The sequence below is a fragment of the Gossypium hirsutum genome, chromosome A07 (assembly GCF_007990345.1).
Source record: "Gossypium hirsutum isolate 1008001.06 chromosome A07, Gossypium_hirsutum_v2.1, whole genome shotgun sequence".
NCBI classification, from domain to species: domain Eukaryota; kingdom Viridiplantae; phylum Streptophyta; class Magnoliopsida; order Malvales; family Malvaceae; genus Gossypium; species Gossypium hirsutum.
This window is the reverse complement of record NC_053430.1, coordinates 27,269,121-27,288,221: the sequence shown is the minus strand read 5'-3', so window position 1 is coordinate 27,288,221 and position 19,101 is coordinate 27,269,121. Positions and strand designations below refer to the sequence as shown.

At 34.7% G+C, this 19,101-nt stretch overlaps 1 protein-coding gene across 3 annotated transcripts; it reads left to right on the top strand.

Moving 5' to 3' along the window:
• The first annotated feature begins 866 nt into the window (after positions 1–866).
• LOC107909993 (PH-interacting protein) lies at positions 867–18,471 on the top strand. 3 transcript variants are annotated; one of them, XM_041117871.1, is made up of 25 exons: positions 867–1,289; positions 1,930–2,267; positions 2,717–2,865; positions 3,147–3,386; positions 4,323–4,432; positions 4,547–4,624; positions 4,702–4,808; positions 5,085–5,179; positions 5,257–5,387; positions 5,503–5,606; positions 5,701–5,778; positions 5,927–6,005; positions 6,179–6,347; positions 7,414–7,484; positions 8,006–8,086; positions 8,172–8,242; positions 13,305–13,401; positions 13,554–13,613; positions 13,793–13,847; positions 13,932–14,332; positions 14,408–15,198; positions 15,277–16,240; positions 16,345–16,908; positions 17,026–17,084; positions 18,124–18,471. In XM_041117871.1, the coding sequence occupies exons 2-25, from the start codon at positions 1,948–1,950 to the stop codon at positions 18,317–18,319; spliced, it is 5,070 nt and encodes a 1,689-aa protein (XP_040973805.1). In that variant the 5' UTR covers positions 867–1,289; positions 1,930–1,947; the 3' UTR covers positions 18,320–18,471. The 3 variants fall into 3 exon arrangements, with proteins under 3 accessions (XP_040973805.1, XP_040973807.1, XP_040973806.1); XM_041117873.1 differs by lacking the exons at positions 867–1,289; positions 1,930–2,267; positions 2,717–2,865; positions 3,147–3,386 and having other exon boundaries at positions 5,257–5,295; XM_041117872.1 differs by lacking the exons at positions 867–1,289; positions 1,930–2,267; positions 2,717–2,865; positions 3,147–3,386 and having other exon boundaries at positions 5,493–5,606.
• Positions 18,472–19,101: the final 630 nt, after the last annotated feature.

The following is a 19,101-nucleotide window of genomic DNA, read 5'->3' as shown; positions in this document are numbered from 1 at the left end:
TAGCGAACAACACCAATCCATTTGTAATTCTTATGGAACAATGTAAGTCGATTTTATTTGGATGTTAAAATAGAAGTTAATTGATAAATATGGTATGTCTTTTCTTATACATTTTTAACACATTAATCATAAACTCTAAGTATGATTATAATTTTAATATTCATTTTATAAAAATTAAAAAAATTATTCAATTTGTTATTAAATATATGAACTTAAATATTTGATTATAACGCATTTATTGTATAAAAAATATTAAATCGTTAATTTTTATTAATTATGTTCATACAGATCATTGAACCCATCAATTTTCACAAGGTATAAAGATTAAATAAAGAGATTATAACTTCCCAACTTCTGTAAAATAAATGAATATTCATCACGATTAAGGTATATATATTTTAATTGTTTAAGTTGAAACAACTTATTAATTGAGTTTTAATTTTGTTGGTATCATTACTTTTTTTTTTAACAACAATAAAGATGTGAAATGATGGTAGTTAAATCATATAAAGAAATATGAAATAGCTTGAGTCGGAAGATGGAAAATAATTACTTTAGTTCATTTGAATCTTAGCTCATAGCATGGGTTCGAGTGCGCTGAAGCGCATTATTTTCCTATTTATGAATAGTTTTAAATATTGTGTAAAAGAAAACAAATATACTTAGAAACTATAATGAGATTGTTAAAAAAAATGAAATACAAAATAGTATATGCTACTAAATATCCAAAAATAAATATCTAACAAATCAATTTCTGATTTTTCAAAAAGCAATTTTCATTTTTCCTTTTTCCTGTATGAAAAGTCTGTTATAACCCTATCTCCTTAGAAAAGCCATTTGAGCTCGGCCGTCTTCAACACGGGGGCTGGTTTGTCTTTTGACATCAGAAAAAACTCGAAGCACCCCAAATAGCATCTAATTTCCCCTGTTCAATTACTTTACTAGTATTATTATTTTCTTTATCTTATTAATACAGCTTCAAGCTTTGTCCTAAAATTTTCTTTTTCTCGAACAATGTTTTTTGGTTTAATTTACATTTTTAATATCCCTCCATTTCCTTTCATTTAATCCTATGAGGGGGTTCCTTTTAACTTTCCCAGGAGACAAACAGCAGCAGCAGTAATTAAAACCCAAATTTTCATAATGCAACTCTTTGGCTACTTCTCGATTCTCGTTGTCTTGCCTCTCAACTCTTCACTTCTCCTTCGTGTTTCAATCTCAAAATCAGTGCTGCCAAAGTAAAGAAAGTTCTCCTTCGATGTTTGCTACCTGAACGGACTTTAATTAAGGTAATCAGATGTTTCTATTTTCAATTAGATAATGAATTCGATATTAGGTTTAGATTCTCCCTTGCTGCTTTTTGTTGCACGTGGCTTTTAGATTGGATCTTGAACCCTTAAATTTTAATTTTGATGTCCTTTCTTGTGTTAATACCTTCCATTTTGCTGCTTATTTCCTTTCTGAGGCTAGCTTTGTTTTTGCTGTTTCTTTTTTTTTTTATTCTTCCGACTCTTCCGTTTGTCGAATTATTTGCTCATGCAAATGGCTAAGGAAGTCTGGGCCTTTAATTTTACCAGAAGAAAGCTTTTTTATTTTTATTTTTATTTTTATAATTATAACCTTTTAGACCTCCTAGGATTTTACTTGTCTTAGGTTTTTCTTTTTGGTTGCATATCCTTGAAAAGTTATGTATTAGTTTTATACGTTATTAGATTCCAGCTGTGACAACATTTACAAGGATAAATTTGGTGAGAATTAGGCTGTAATTGTCCATGAATTGAAGTACTAGCTGCCCTGTCTCTTACGTGGAACATCCTCGATATGTGAGTCTTTTAGGGTTTTCCTTTTCTGGCAATGACTTCTGATGCTATTCAACTAATATCCTATCATATGATTTCATTTTTGCATGATTTTTTTTGGATGCCTCAGGTTGGGTTGCACTGAAACATGGACTGGAAGTGTTCATCTTCTGCTGCTGCGTCTTCTCTTTGCAAGGCGCCTTTAAATGCCTCGACTGCAATGCCGGAGAAGGCTCTGGTTGAGACTAACGTTGATATTGATCTTCGAGAAATTTACTTCTTGATAATGCAATTCCTGTCTGCTGGTCCTTGCCAGAGAACTTTTGAACAGTTCTCGAAGGAACTTTTGGAACACCAGCTTCTACCAAGAAGATATCATGCTTGGTTTTCTAGAAATGGTGAACATACTGGAAACGGTGATGATGATGGCATCTCATTCCCATTAAGTTATAACAACTTAGTTGAGAGGTATACCTGCCTCTTATATTATTCGGTGTTAATCATCAACATTAAACAAGAGTTTTGGACTTCATGGTTCTGTTATACTAGCTTTATACTGTATTACCTAATGCACCTATCTATATGTTTTCTCCTTCAAATCTGTACTTCCCTGCTGGTTAGTTGTTTCTTCTTTTTTTGATGAACAGTACAGGTCTTGAATAGCCTTCCCCTAAGGAAACCTGAAAGATATTAGACATGGTTGATTTCCTTTAATTGATTATTTAATAAGTTATCTAAAGTGAAACTAAGATTAACAAGTTGATAGAGGGAATTTCTATATTTAACTCCACATCTTATTTAAATCTGCCATGATAGATTAGATTTCCTTGAAGCAAAATTTTCTTTATATATTCTCATTAATTGTTTGATCTTGGTTTAATATCCATGATACTGATTCTGCCTCGTATAACTTGCAGGTATCCTCATATTGAGCAGGATCACTTGGTAAAGCTTCTGAAGCAACTAATCTGTACTCTGTGCAGCAAATCTGTAGGAGATGCCCATCCTCCAAATGCTGCTGATGTCCCTACGCTATTGGGATCTGGTTCCTTTTCACTTTTGAATTGTATGTGGTACTTCCATAGTAATTTGCTTTATGCTTTGTCTGTTTCCCCCCTCCCCCTGCAACTTCTCCATTGAGATTATATTCTGCAGACAGGAATTGCTAATTAAGGTAGTTGATATTTTTTGGTCAAATATGTTAAGAACATTAATGGGATGGTTATTTTTTGATGAAACATGATCAAAGTAGTGCTCTATCCATTTGTTTCACTTCCTTGATTTATGCCCTTGGATGTTTGAATAATCTGTCTTCTAATTTCGTAATGTTACCTTTCTATTACGTAGCTGACAAGAGTATGAGGAATAGGCAAGGTAAGCCTATGCCTGCCTATCTTCGTTGGCCTCATATGCAAGCTGATCAAGTTCGAGGGTTAAGTATAAGAGAAATTGGGGGAGGTTTCCGGAAGCACCACCGAGCTCCCTCTATTCGGTCTGCATGCTATGCTATTGCTAAACCATCAACGATGGTGCAAAAGATGCAGAACATAAAGAAGTTGAGAGGGCACCGGAATGCTGTCTATTGTGGTACGATCAACTGAACTTATAGTTAGGGTCTGCTTTTAGAGAATTTTATTCTGTAGATTTTCCTCCTATGGTAGTATTGTTAGAATCTAAAGAAACCCTTGAAATTTGACAGCATTAGTAAAAATTGGTGTAGTCAATTTCCTGGCATGTCTGATAGTGCATGAGGGTTCTTCTTTAAAAGAAGATGATATATGTCTGTCTCTTTTACTCTTTTTTTTTTTTTTTTTGCTTCAAATTGTCTGTCCATGTCACAGTTTGAAACTATCCTTTATGTTTGTAGCAGCCATTCATTCCTTTCAAATATTAATGAGTTTACTTGTGACCCTTTTTACTAAGTTACGCTATTTCATATATTAATTAATTTTGCTTTTTTTTTAAGAATAGGATTTTGGAGATTATATTTGTTATTTTATTTTTGGAGTATAGCATGTAATATTATATGTGGTATTTTTTTGTTTTTAGCATTTGGCACTTCAAATACCTGGGGGAAAGACTTTGACTTCATATGTTGTTGAATAGTTTTCATTTTTGTGTGAACTAGTCATTCCCTGAAATTTGTGAAGAATTATTTTTCTTATTTGATGTTCTGTTCGTTGCCACTTCCCCTAATTTATAATGCTATTTTGGCACCTATAAAATTCCTTTAAGATCTTAGTTAATGAAAACTCTTTCTAAGCCATGTTTTTTCCTCCATGTTCTTTTACACCCCGAGTTCACCACTTGGAAGATCTATAGTGGTAAATTAAATGCGATTTTATTATTAAGATAATAAAAAAAAAATTTACTAGCTTTTCTTCTCACTGGAGGAGAACTAATGTTACTCTATTTCTTATCCTTTTCTCCTTATGAAACTCTATGTTAAGCCAAGATTATGTGTAATTTGTACAATTGCTCAAGCTTCAATAGATAATGGATTAAATTGTTTTTGTTCTACAGCCATATTTGATCGCTCCGGGAGATATGTCATTACTGGTTCCGATGATCGCCTTGTCAAAATTTGGTCTATGGAAACTGCATTTTGCTTGGCCAGCTGCCGTGGACATGAGGTGGGTTCATATTGTTTATTTGACATATGATTTCTTAATCTATCAGTTTAGCCTGTAATATTATATTTCTTTCTCTACATAGCTGAATTAATTTTCTTGTTACATGCAATTTAGGGTGACATAACGGACCTGGCTGTTAGTTCAAATAATGTTTTGGTTGCATCCGCTTCAAATGATTTTGTGATTCGAGTTGTAAGAATGCTTAACCGTGCTTTACAAGATGCTCCTTTCTACTCTTGGATAACTAAATTGTTCTTTATGATCTACAGTGGCGTTTGCCAGATGGGTTACCTGTTTCAGTTCTACGAGGGCATACGGCAGCTGTTACTGCTATTGCATTTAATCCCAGGCCTGCCTTTGCTTTCCAGCTTTTATCGTGAGTCTTGTTTCCACATTTGCAGTTTCCTGTTGTAGCTTCTCTCAGTTGATCTGCCATAGTCTTCTATTTAGGTTTAATTTATGTTTGTTTCATGTGGAAGCATTTATGTTTAGGTGTTTCTTCTAATTTTAAGAAGCTTTTTCTGAAAGTTCTTGATAGTGTCTTTATTGTTGACACTTTATTCGATCATACTTGGCTAGGAACACCGAATCACAAATGTATGGCTCTTCAGTTGATCTTCAATTTTATTATATTCTGTGCTAACATTTGTAGGTCATCTGATGATGGGACTTGCCGAATCTGGGAGGCCAGATATTCACATTGTAGCCCACGCATATACCTGCCGAAGCCTTCTGAAGCTGCCACTGGTTGGAGAATTGCTTCTTGATTGTTTTGTTACTGTATATGCTATGAACTTACTCTGCAACTGATAAGTTCTCTGCAGGGAGTGGCAATTTTCCATCTAATAATGGACCTTCCTCAAGTAATGTTCCACAAACCCATCAAATATTATGTTGTGCATTTAACGTCAATGGGACAGTTTTTGTCACTGGTAGCTCTGACACTTTTGCCAGGGTGCGTCTAAAACAATGTGAATTTGTCAAGTGCATGTTTTGGTTCACTTAAATTTCTTTAACTTCAATAAATCTATATGATTTTGATTTCTTTAGTAAGAGCTAGATACTTGCAGGTGTGGAGTGCCTGTAAGCCTAATACAGATGATACACAACAACCAGTTCATGAGCTGGATGTTTTGGCTGGCCATGAAAATGATGTTAATTACGTTCAATTTAGGTTGGTCAGTTAGAATGTTGGCTATGTTGTTTCTACTTTATTTTATCCTTGTTTTCTACAAAATATCATTTCAGCTTTCTGTTTTTGTTTGCAGTGGATGTGCTGTACCTTCTAGATCCTCAATGTCTGATATCATAAAGGAGGACAATCTTCCAAAATTTAAAAATTCCTGGTCCGTGATATCTTCTTCTTAAGTCATGTTATATATCGTATCTTAAAGTTTTCTTCAGTTGTTTTTTTTCTTCAGCCATTTATCATTTAGTGTTCAATATTGTGGTTTAGCTTCTTAGATTCAGTTCCTTCAATTTTAATGTTTTTAGGTTCTGTCAGGACAACATTGTTACCTGTTCTCGTGATGGTAGTGCAATAATATGGATTCCCAGATCACGTAGATTTCATGTAAGTTGTTTTGATAAACCACAATCAAGTTCCAGGGAATGCCTTCAACTGAGATATATCCTTTTGGAGTTATGCTGAACTTAAATTCCATGAAGTTCATTTGCCGTAATGAAGTTCAACAATACGAAATTAAATGAAGTTTGATACCTTTTACAATCCTTCCACTTCCACAGGGAAAAGCAGGACGTTGGACAAAGGCTTATCATCTTAAGGTTCCACCTCCTCCGCTACCTCCTCAACCTCCTCGAGGTTGGCCACTTCAGGGAGTTCTCCCTACTCCTCGTGGTGTCAATATGATTGTGTGGAGCCTGGATAATCGTTTTGTTCTAGCAGCTATAATGGGTAAAGGAGTGATTTGTAAACATTAAAGTTTATCTAAAAATTAGCAGACTTAGCATTAAGTTAAAATGTTTATTCCATCAAAATGAATAATGTCTATAATGACTTTTCTTGTGTTGGTTTCTGTATGTCCTGTATATTACTGTAAATTATGTTTCTATCGGTGTCCTTTAGTGTTTGTCCTTTGATCTTTATTGGTAATCAATGGCATCACAAAATTCTTTATTGGTAATGTCTGTAAGGAATACGCTCTATATTATTTGTCTGTGTTGTTTTAATTATTTTGAAATTACTGTGAATTGCATCTTAAGAGGGTCTCCAGAAGTGCACTTCTCTTTTTGCTAATACTTCTTTGAAAGGCATCTGTTAATCTTGTTCTGCTCTCATAAAGTCATGATTTATCATCTTAAAATTAACTATGAAAATTTGTGAAGGAAAAAAGTACAAGGAAGATGGAAAACATAGTCTTGTGCAAAGCAATTTGCAGACTCTATGATTGAAATGGTCTTGTGCTATTGTCATTATAATTATTTCTTAAAGTTCTTATAGTTAAACTCTATTAACCTTTTTGCTGGGGTTCGTAATGTGTGTGTAGACTCCTATTTTTGATATATGTACTTGGAAGTTGTAAGAGGCAATGTACATATCTTGAGATGCGTCCAAGTCCCTTTAACCATAAATAAAACTGTATCATGGAACCTATCTTCATATTAATCTTTCTGCAGTAAATTGTAGCATGCTGAATCTTCCTGCTACTCTACTTAAACCAAATGCTAATAGATACTATTGTTAAAAAATATAAAACCTTCATCAGGTTTTTTCTGTTGAGATTATGTGCTTTTTTAGTTTACTGGGTACTAGCTGTGTTTTCTTTTTAATCGTTAGACTTTCTGTAATTTTAGGCAATTGTATAGTTGCTAAAGCTTTTATGCTTTCTCTCTTTCTCTTTTTCATTTAAAATATCAAATGTTACCGTTTATATTGTCGAGGTTGTGATGTAATGCTCTTTGCTTCTTTTTGAGCTTCTGGTTTAAAATTGCTAATTTGGAACTATTTGTTGTTATTTCAGATTGCAGAATATGCGTGTGGAATGCTGTTGATGGTAGTTTGGTACATTCTTTGACTGGTCACGTTGCATCAGTAAGTTGTGTCTAGCATTTTCCTGCCCTTCTCAATAGATTCATATGATCATCGTATTGATTTGTTTGTTCCTTTTTCTTTCTTTCTTCTTGACAATGACAAAACAATTAGAGAGAGATGATTTCCTTCTTAGGTTACAACTGACCAGAACTCTTCCTCATTATTGTTCACCTCTTTCTAAATTCAGTTGATAGTATTTTTCTTTTTAATTCAGAGGATAACTTGAGTGAACTTCATTGGTTTAATCTGAACTGTTGAAGTATTCTCAATTAACATGATGCACTTCCTTACCTAAAATTAGATTTTCTTCACTGATTTGAGATGAATGTCTTGCAATTAATATTGTTTGGCTCACACTTCAAATATATGTATATATATATATTTTTTTTGTTCCGATATTGCTTCACATGCTTCTTGGTGGTATTCTCAGACATCCATTTCCTTGTCAACTGGTTGACATCTTGTTGGAAAAAATTTACTATTTTAATTAGTTCCTAACTTTGGTGTTGAATTTTTTGCAGTCTTATGTTTTGGATGTCCATCCTTTCAATCCTCGAATTGCAATGAGTGCTGGATATGATGGAAAAACAATAGTTTGGGATGTGAGTTTCTTGTTCTTGTTGATCTCTTGACTTATTGCCAAATTATTTGTTTACTTATTACTTTCTTTGGGAACTATATTTCCAGATATGGGAGGGCATACCCATCCGGATATATGAAATTGGGCGTTTTAAGTTGGTTGATGGGAAGTTTTCTCCGTAAGTGAAAATGTTCGCCCTTTAATTTCTTTTGTTGCTTTCTTTAGTTGGAGAGACGACATTAATATAGAATTCATATATCAAGACAAGGATTATTGCATTGATCCTTCGTAGCCATACATTTACTTCTTTATCCCTGTATCATTTCATACTTTGGTTTGGCTCCATTCATTTTATGATCCTTGACTGCACTTATGCTCTTAGCAGATTGGTTATATTAGCGAATAAACTATTTATTGTTTTTGTTTCAATGTTTTGGCTATGTGGGCCTGTTGATATGGTACCCAAGTTCATTGTACGCTTGTATATGAATGCTTAGCTGAAGTATTTGAAAGTTTCCAAGAGAGCTTTTAATAAAACTGTTTTGTTATTATTAACTAAAGAATTGAACTTAAACAGAGAAAACAGTCCTAATCCTAATTGGGAAAATAGTTCCCTTATTCTAATAAACTACTAAAACATAAGGGAAAATAGTTTCCTTATTCTAATAAACTACTAAATGATAAAATAAAAATATTCCTATAATATGAATAAAATTTATCTTCCGAAATAAGATTTGTCTACCTAAATAAATTTAAAATATATACATATTTCAACACCCTCCCTCAAGTTGGTGCATATATATCAATCATGCCCAACTTGCTTATAAGAAAATCAAAGCTTGTCTTAGAGAGTCCTTTGGTGAGTATGTCAGCAATCTGTTGTTTTGAAGGAACAAATGGCATGAACACTTGGCCTTCTTCAATCTTCTCCTTGATAAAGTGTCTATCAATCTCAACATGTTTAGTTGTCATGTTGGACTAGGTTGTGAGCAATACTAATGGCAGCTTTGCTATCACATTACAACTTCATTGGTGAAGTTATTAGTTTCCTCAGCTCTTCCATAATTCTTTTTAACCACATCATTTCACAAATTCCTTGAGCCATTGATATAAACTTAGCCTCTGCACTACTTCTTGCTACAACACTTTGTTTTTTGCTTCGCCAAGTCACAAGGTTTCCCCTAACAAATATACAGTATCCTGATGTAGATCTTCTATCTGTTATTGAGCCTGCCCAATCTGCATCTGTATAAGCTTCAATTCCTCTGTGTTCGGATTTCTTGAAGAATAAGCTCTTTCCAGGTGAACTCTTCAAGTATCTTAGAATTCGAAACACTACTTCTTCATATTCCTCTATTGGAGAGTGCATAAATTGACTCACTAAGCTCACTGCAAAAGCTGTCTGGCCTTGTATGTGATAAGTAAATTAACTTACCAACTAATCTTTGGTACTGCCCTTTATCAACTAATCGACCTTCTTTATTTCCGAATTTTACATTTGGATCGATTGCTGTGTCAGCTGGGCGGCAACCACTCATCCCAGCCTCTTTTAAAAGATCAATTACATATTTTCTCTGAGAGACCACAAGACCCTTCTTTGATTGAGCAACTTCCATTCCAAGAAAGTATTTCAAAGGACCCAGGTCTTTGATCTCAAACTCCAATACTAGATGCTCCTTGAGACGCCTTATTTCATCCACATCATCTCCTGTAAGAATGATATAATCGACATAAACTATAATAACTGCTATTCTACCTTTTTGTGTATGTCGATAGAACATTGTGTGATCAGCTTGCCCTTGTGAGTAACCTTATTTTTTAACAGCTTGAGTGAACCGTTCAAGCCAAGCTCGAGGAGACTGATTGAGACCATACAAAGATTTCTTGAGTTTACATACTCGAGTTCCAAATTTTTCTTCAAAACCTGGAGGAGGATCCATGTAAACTTCTTTTTCAAGTTTCCCATTTAGGAAAGCATTCTTCACATCTAGCTGCTGTAAAGACTAATCAAGATTAACATCAATTGATAAAAGAACTAAAGGAATTTAGTTTGGCTATTGGAGCAAATGTTTCAAGATAATCTATCTCGTATGTTTAAGTGTACCCTTTAGCCACCAACCGGGCTTTGTATCTATCTAAAGATCCATTTGATTTGAATTTGGTTGTGAACATCTATTTACAGCCCACTGTTTTTTTTCTACAGGTAATTCCATTGTTTCCCATGTACTTTTTTTTTCAAGAGCGCGTATCTCCTCTAAAATAGCCTCCTTCCACTCAAGAACCTGTAAAGCATCTTTTACATTTTTGGGTATTTTTATAGTATCGAGACACGAAACAAAGGTTGAAAATGTCAAAGACAAGGCTTTATAGGATACAAAGTTAGACATGGGATATTTGACGATATTTCTAACACCTTTTGTTTTGGCAATTGGAATATTTAAATTAGAAAATTCATTGGCTGGATTATGAGCTTTACCTGGATTTTTGACAGGATCTTGCGGGTCGGATTCTTGGTGATGAATCTGGTGGATTCCACTTTCTTGATTTCGATTTCTTCTTGAGTAAACAATTAACTCCTTTATTTGTTCTTTATTCTCATGATCAGACTCTACACCTTCATACTCCTTTTCATTAACATTAACATCATTAATTTCTGTGTTAATCATAAATTCGCCTTCCCCATTATTAGAATCTCTATGTTGTATATTCCTAGTCTTTTCTTGATCAATTATAGAATCTTCCTTAGTATAATTCCCTCCCTGAAGATTAGAATCAAAATAAGATTGTGTTTCAACAAATGTGATATCCATGGTAACAATAATCTTCCTATCAATTGGATCATAACATTTTTAACCCTTTTTATTAGAAGCATAGCCAACAAAGACACATTTTTTTGCTCTAGGATCTAGTTTACCTTGGTTGTGAAGATGAACAAAAACACTAAACCCAAAAACTCGGAGGGATAAATCTGTGATTAATTTAGAGTTTGGAAAGTTATCTTTAAAGAGACGAAAAGGAGTTCTATAGTTTAGAGTTTTACTGGTCATTCTATTAATAAGATATGTAGCTGTTAACAAGGCTTCGCCCCAAAGATAACGCGGTACCTGACTAGTGAACATCAAGGCTCTAGTTACTTCCAAAAGATGTCGGTTTTTTCTTTCTACAATCCCATTTTGTTGTGGTGTATTTGTACAAAAACTTTGGTGGACTATTCCATGTTTGGTTAAGAAAACACCTAATTGGTCGCTAAAAAATTCTCCACTATTGTCAGTCCGAAATACTTCTATTTTCACACCAAATTGTGTTTCCACCATAGCATAAAAAGACTGAAACACATTTTTAACTTCAGACTTATCTTTTAATAAAAACACCCAACAAATTCGAGTATGATCATCAATAAATGTGACAAACCAACGTTTTCCTGAAAAAGTTGAGACTCTTGAAGGTCCTCAAACATCATTATGAATTAACGAAAAAGGTTTGGAGGCTTAATATTTTTGAGGTGGAAAAAATGATCGATGGTGTTTAGCTAATTCACAAAAATCACAATGATATGAAGAAGGACTTTTATTTTTAAATAGATTAGGTAACAAATATCTTAAATAGTAAAAATTAGGATGTTCAAGCTTATAATGCCAAATCATAACCTTATCAAAATCAGAAACAGAATTTAAACATAAAGTAGTTGTTGGTTGACTTAGATGGTCGTCTTCAAGAAAGTAAATTCCACCAACTTTTTTAGCATTGCCAATCATCCTCCCCGAGACCATGTCCTGAAACTTACACATAGAAGAGTCAAATATAACATGACAATTTGAGGACTGGGATAATTTACTGACCGATATGAGATTACAAGCTAGATTCGGCACATGTAAAACATCATGTAAAACCAAGGAAGACGAAATTTTAACAGTTCCTTTCCCGGCTATTGCCGAGAAGGACCTATCTGCTACTTTGATCTTTTTGTTTCCTACGCAAGGTGTGTAAGTTGAAAAAAGAAAATGACTACTAGTCATGTGATCACTAGCTCCAGAATCAATGATCCACGTGTTTGTTTTACAAGGCTTGACATTGAGAAAAATAGAAAAATCAATACCTGATTGGGCAAAAGAGGAAGACGGATTATTGGATAAGTTAGGAATAGAAGAATTCATCCAAAATTGTGGTGATTGAAAAAACTTGTGTAGATGCTCTAATTGTTCCTTAGTGAATGGAGACCCTTCCAGAGAACTTTGGCTCTCATAATTTCCATTAGTTGTTTGGAAAGCTCTGCTATCCCCTGATTGTGAACCACGATCATTGCCACTCTTTTTCCTTCCATTTGTCGGTTTTCCATGGAGCTTCCAACACGTTTCTTGAGTGTGCCAATATTTTTTGCAGTGATCGCACCAAGGTTTAACCATGATGTTACTAGAGATTTGACCTAACTCAGATGCCATGAAAGTTTTCAAGAGAGCTTTTAATAAAACTGTTCTGTTATTATTAACTAAAGAACTGAACTTAAATAGAGAAAACAGTCCTAATCCTAATTGGGAAAATAGTTCCCTTATTCTAATAAACTACTAAAACATAAGGGAAAATAGTTCCCTTATTCTAATAAACTACTAAAACATAAAATAAAAATATTCCTAGAATATGAATAAAATTTATCTTCCTAATAAGATCTATTTACCTAAATAAATTTAAAATATATACATATTTCAATAGTATTATTGTCTTCACATCAGATGCTTAGTTCTCTGGTAGTTTATGCCTCATGAGGAACACAAAACGCTGGCTTAGGTTTTTTAGAAAGTTTCTCAGCGCATAAATTTTTGCAGTAAGCAAAACTTGGATTAGATATGCTCTGCCTCTTTAATTGTACGATATTCCAATTTTGTTAGCTTGATATTCCAGCTGTTCTAGTCTGTTTGTGATTGATCACCCATGATATTCTATTGAAAAAGTTGTGGACAGTCAAAATGTTAAATCATGTATTTTATGATGTCTCCATAACTTTTTGACTTTGACACATTGTCCTTGTGAGGGAGGTGCACATGTGCTTAGAATTTTGAATGCAAGAAGCTGACCAAGAATACTTTATTATGTTGGGTGGTTTATATTTGTAGCTTTCACCAGTGATGGTTTTATTGAAAAATCTTTTTGGTTCTTGTTGTATGGACTTCAAATCTGAACTATTTTATTGAATCTCAAGAGCTTTTCTTGTGAAGATGCTGTAACATTTTTCCCTTCTTTGATAGGGATGGAACGTCAATTGTACTTTCAGATGAAGTTGGCCAGATACATTTGCTTAACACTGGCCAGGGTGAATCTCAAAAGGATGCCAAGTATGATCAGGTAGCTGAAAACTTTACTTGTAGAGCCTGAATCTCCCCTTTGCCTCTTTATTTATTTAGCTATTTATCCTTTTTTTTCTTTCCCCTTCTCTCCTTGTAATACTAGTTGTGTCATGTAATTGCTTTATGAGGTTGTGTATGCTTTTCTGGCAGTTCTTTCTTGGAGACTATCGCCCCCTTATTTGGGATTCTGCTGGAAATGCTCTTGATCAGGTATATCGCAACTCCATGTCAAATTAACTGGTGGTAGGTTTCATGGTAGTCCAGAAAGTTCAGTATGTATTGCTCCAAAATACATAGACAACCAGGAGAGATTTGAAGCATTATTGTTTCTATGCAATGCTTGTTCATCATTTTGCAACTGATGTGCTATTCATATAACTTTGTTTCAGGAGACACAGTCTACTCCGCATCGTAGGAACATGCAAGATCTTATTTGTGATTCCAGTATGACTATAACTCCTGCTTCTGTTGATTGTTTAATATGTTATCCTAATATGATTTAGCAAATGATTTTGATGGAAATTCCAGGCATGATTCCGTACCCAGAACCTTATCAGAGTATGTACCAGAAACGGCGACTTGGTGCGCTGGGTATTGAGTGGCATCCATCCTCCACAAAGTTGGCTATTGGTCCAGATATCAGTTTAGGCCAGGATTTTGAAATGCCACTCTTAGAAGATCTGGAAAGAGTGATGGAACCACTACCTGATTTCATGGATGCCATGTATTGGGAACCTGAAAACGAAGTTATCAGTGATGACACTGATTCGGAGTACAATGTTGCTGAGGAATGTTCTACAGAAGGTGAACAGGGGGCATTGTGTTCCAGCTCTTCTAGAGGCACAGAGAGCGGTGAAGAAGACAGTGAGGTTGAATGCAGTCACAAAGACGGCCTTCGCAGATCACGAAGAAGAAAATGCAGCCCTGAAGTAAGTGGGATTAGCCTTCTACCAGTTTTCATTATTGTTTGGACTATGTTCTAAACTAAGTATTGTCATTTTCAGTCTGAGTTGAAGACTTCATCAGGGAGGCGAGTCAAAAAGAGATATTTGGATGAGCGTGATGGAACTATACTCAAAACCAGTAAAACTAAAAAATCAAAAAGTGGCAGAAAAGCTTCAAAGAGAAAGTCTTCCAAGGGAAAGACATTGAGACCTCAGAGAACTGCTGCACGTAATGCTCGAAGCATTATGTCTAGAATCACTGGGACATCTACGGATGGAGATGATGAAGTGGACTCAGAAGGTGATTCATCAAATAGTGAGTCGTCTCAGGATTCAAGTTCTTCAAACAGTGAAACTGAGAGACACTTGGAGAATGTAAAACTGAAGTCTATAAAGAAGGAACAAAAGTCTGAGGGCGTAGTATGGTCTCATGAGCTCCCCAAATCTCAATCAGATACTGTGAACAGGAAGAGATTGGTCTTAAAGTTCTCGTTACGTGATTCTAGGAAGCCAGGTGCTTCAGAGGCCACCAGATTGAACACTGGCAATCATATCAATATACCAGACCCTTCATCTGGATCTTCAGGAGCTTTTGATGAGAATAAAAATGACCGCACCAAAGACCCTGGCTTAACCACTGCAGATGTGGAGCTCTCTGAGCATGACAGGATTGATCTGGAAGATACAAGGCAATCTTTAAATACTGAGGACCATTTAGAGAAATTTGTGGGGGAAAAGGATAACAAAATCAGATGGGGAGAGGTTAAAGTTCGGACATCCAAGCGTTCAAGGTCAGGAGATTTGTTGCCAAGTGATGTCCCCAATGGAAACAGGATTATTGCTGTGAATAGGTATGTTAAATCTAGGATGAATTGGAACTTTTACTCTTAACATGAAATCCATGTTTATGGATATGTTTTGTCTTGCAGGGAAGAGGGAGAGTTAACTGCTCCTACATTGCAAGATCTGGATGGAGGGATGATGGAAGAGTTTGCTCCTGATGAGGTGCACAAATCTTTACTGTCCTTAGGTGACCATCAACTGAATGGTAGTGCTTCAGCATCTTACTCTAATATCAGCCTCAACCAGGGAGATATGGATCAGTCTAGCTGTGATAAATATGGTAATCATGACTCTTTGCAAACAAATCAGGTTAAACAATCTCATGAATCAAACGAGATTACCCCACTCAAATTAGTGAAATTAAGAATAAGGACAAAGGCAATTTCAGGGGACCTGGGAAGTCCTTCCAAACAGAAGTCCCTCACTGTAGTTAATGGTCCAACCTGCAATGAACATGATGTGAGGCCCAGAAACACTTTGCCTGCAGAACAAAATCAAAGTTACAGCAGGCAAGAAATGGGTGAAGGTTCGGACAGATCAAGTTCTCTGCAGTTGTTGCACTCAGGTTTGAAGTTGAACATGTATGATGGGGAACACCCATATAAAGATACAACTAATTCCGAAGGCTTAAATGTCATCAACGATCATGATTCAGAAATTATGTTTACCGAAGCAGCAGCTGATGCAGTTAACAGAAGACAGTCCATGAAGATGAAGGCAACTTCACTAGAGCAGAATGCTTGGAACCATAACTTGAGGGTAAGAGTAGATCATTCATTAGCAGGGACATCAGAAAATGAAGAAAAAACCTCTTTGAAAACATATAATGGTATTGCATCTGAACAATGGATGTCAAGTTCCAAACATAGAGACAGATCAAGATCCAGCAGAACCAAGCGGGGCGGTGGCCATGACAATGACTTAAAATTTTCAAGTGGAAGGAAGTCAAATCCTTCTGTTAGAAAATTATCATGGTTGATGGTGTCGGAACAGGAAGAGGGTTATCGTTATATACCTCAGCTGGGCGATGAAGTTGTATATTTCAGACAGGTATGCCATGCTTGCTCTGTTGTTGTTTTTCCCTCATGTTTTTTAGTAGAAACTTGAAAATTAGTATTTCACAAGACTTGAATATTGGTTCTGTTATTTTGCAGGGGCATCAAGAGTGCATTGAAGAAGGTTTCATGAAGGGGACTGGTCCATGGAGCTCAAGGGGACACCTGAGTGCGGTGGAAATTTGCAGGGTTGTAGACCTTGCTTATTCCCACGTTCCAGGTTCTGGAGAGAGTTGCTGTAAAATCACACTTAGATTTACTGATCATTCATCATGTGCATTTGGCGAGGTATTTATATTGACCTTGCCTGAGTTGATAGGTCTTCCTGATTTTCTTGTTGAGAAGACAAGATATGATGCTGCAATGAGCAGAGAATGGACTACTAGGGATAAATGCCTAGTATGGTGGAAGAACCACGATGAGGAGGGTGGAAGTTGGTGGGATGGTAGAATCATTACTTCACAGCCCAAATCTATGGATTTCCCTGATAGTCCTTGGGAAAAATATGAAGTTATTTACAAAGATGGCTGTAAGTATCGGCACAGTGCTTGGGAACTGCATGACCCTAACTTTACATGGGAGCACCCACATATTGGTTCTGAAATCAGGGATAGGCTCTTGTCTGCTTTTGGTAAATTAGAGCGTTCAGTAGTCAGAGATCAGGTTCTTTTAACTACTTCCGTTCCTCAAATTCTAAAGGACTTTGCTTGTGAAAATTTTGTTTAAATTGTAGAAGAAAATGGTATTTTTTACTTTATTTCTGCATTTCAAATGTTGCAGGATTTTTATGGATTCCAGAAACTGAACGAAGCTGCTCAGAAGTCAGAATTCCTTAACAGGTCCAAATTCCCATTTCAAAACTATCCATCTTATTTCTTTTCGTTTATACGGTCTCTTCCTACCACTTGTTTTAGAAATATTACCAAATGGGGTTTGTGTGTTTATGCATGCTCATATACATATCTTCACTTAAAACGAAATGTCTTTTATTGGTTTATGGGCTATATTAAAAATCTCTTTAATTAGGAAAGCTGAAAAGAACTGTGATTTCAGGTATTCAAACTATCTAAAACTTCACTAGACACTGGTTAATTCCATTTGTTTGCTTGAGTTTATCTTCATATTTGGCATTTATTATTGCCTGAAACTAATCAATAGGAAAAGTGTAGTAGTGCCACGCTGCGACTGAGAGTGAAGATTGTACCCTTCTTTTGATAACTGGCATGCATTATTACACACTTTATGTATAGGAATGGAGCAATTGCCATAATAGATATTAATTGATCTTCTGTACATTTTGTTTGGTCAGATTTTGCCATCAATCTTTGTATTAGCATGAGTTATGGATTTAGTCCTGTACTCTAATTTGATCAATTTTAGTCTTTGTACTTTTTGAAATTTGAAATTTCCATCCATCAGGTCAGAGTTTGCTATTAGTCCCATACCATGCGTAAGCGGTGTATTTAGTCCTTATTTTCTAATTCTATCATTTTAGTCTCTATACTTTTTCGAATTTTAAAAGTATTGACTCAAACAGTAGCTTTTAAATCCATAAACTAAAATGAGGTGGTGCTTTTATGAGTGTTATGAGAAAATAGCAAGCTAACATAGCATTATACATATGATAATATATTTACAGCATAAGGTTTTGGAAATAAAAAAATTTTAACATAATGAATTTAGATCAAGATTGGAATTTCAAAATTCGAAACGTATAGAGACTAAATGATCAAATTAGAGTACATGCACTAAATCTGCACCTTACTGTTAGTATAGATGCTAATAGCCGAATTTGACCATTTTGTTTCCATATAGAATCTCTTCGAGCCTATAAAAACTGAAACTTAAAGGTAACATTTTGAAATGGAATTCTCACAGGTTTCCAGTTCCATTGTATCCCGATTTCATCCGGCTTAGGTTAGAGAACAACTATTATCGAACATTGGAAGGAGTGAAGCATGACATAAAAATAATGCTTTCAAATGCGGAGAGTTATTTCGCTAGAAGTGCTCACCTATCTTCAAAGATGAGGCGTCTATCAGACTGGTTTACCAAGACATTGTCAAGGTTGTAGGAAGCTGTAAAGGTATTCTTTTTTTCTTCTATTTTTTAAATTTTAGTTCACATCTCTTACAACTCATGGGTCCAATTTTGTAAAACAAACCAATTTTAGGCATATTACTGAACATTGATAAAAAGGAATGAATGGAGTTACAAAGGGGAAAAGGGGTGCTTGCAATTCTGTTCTAAATATTGGTTCATTTATAGGTCCTGCATATCCTTGATGAGTTATAAGAGAGAGAGAAAATGTCACATCTAATTTGAGAAAACATTGCCTTTAGGTTTTTTTCTTTTTAATATAAAAATAATGCTGCTTTCTAATTGCTAATTGATGTTGCTGCTGTGTTTTTATAATTTCTGTCCTGATTTGGACTTTGGAGTGATCTGCGAATGCTGGAATTTTAAAATATTAAGTTATTTAAATGTCCATGTGTGAAACTTTTATTATAACTAGAATTCATATGTGAAAATAATTATATTTTTAAAAAATTATAATTATAAATGTATGAAATTAGTTTTTTAGGTTTATTTTATTTTATCATTGTGATCTTAGTTTAGGTTTTAAGTTCTTTTTTACCGAGTATGATACCAAATTCAGTCAAGTATTTTGTATTTTGTCAAATAGGTTTTTTTGTCATAATGATAAATTAAGCTCTTAATGTTTATAATTTTTGTCAATTTGATACTTATTCTTAAGTTAAAAAATTGGCTCTTAATGTTTATAATTTTTGTCAATTTTATACTTATTGAGTTAAAAAGTTGACCCTAAAAAGGAGTTAAATTTGATCATTATCT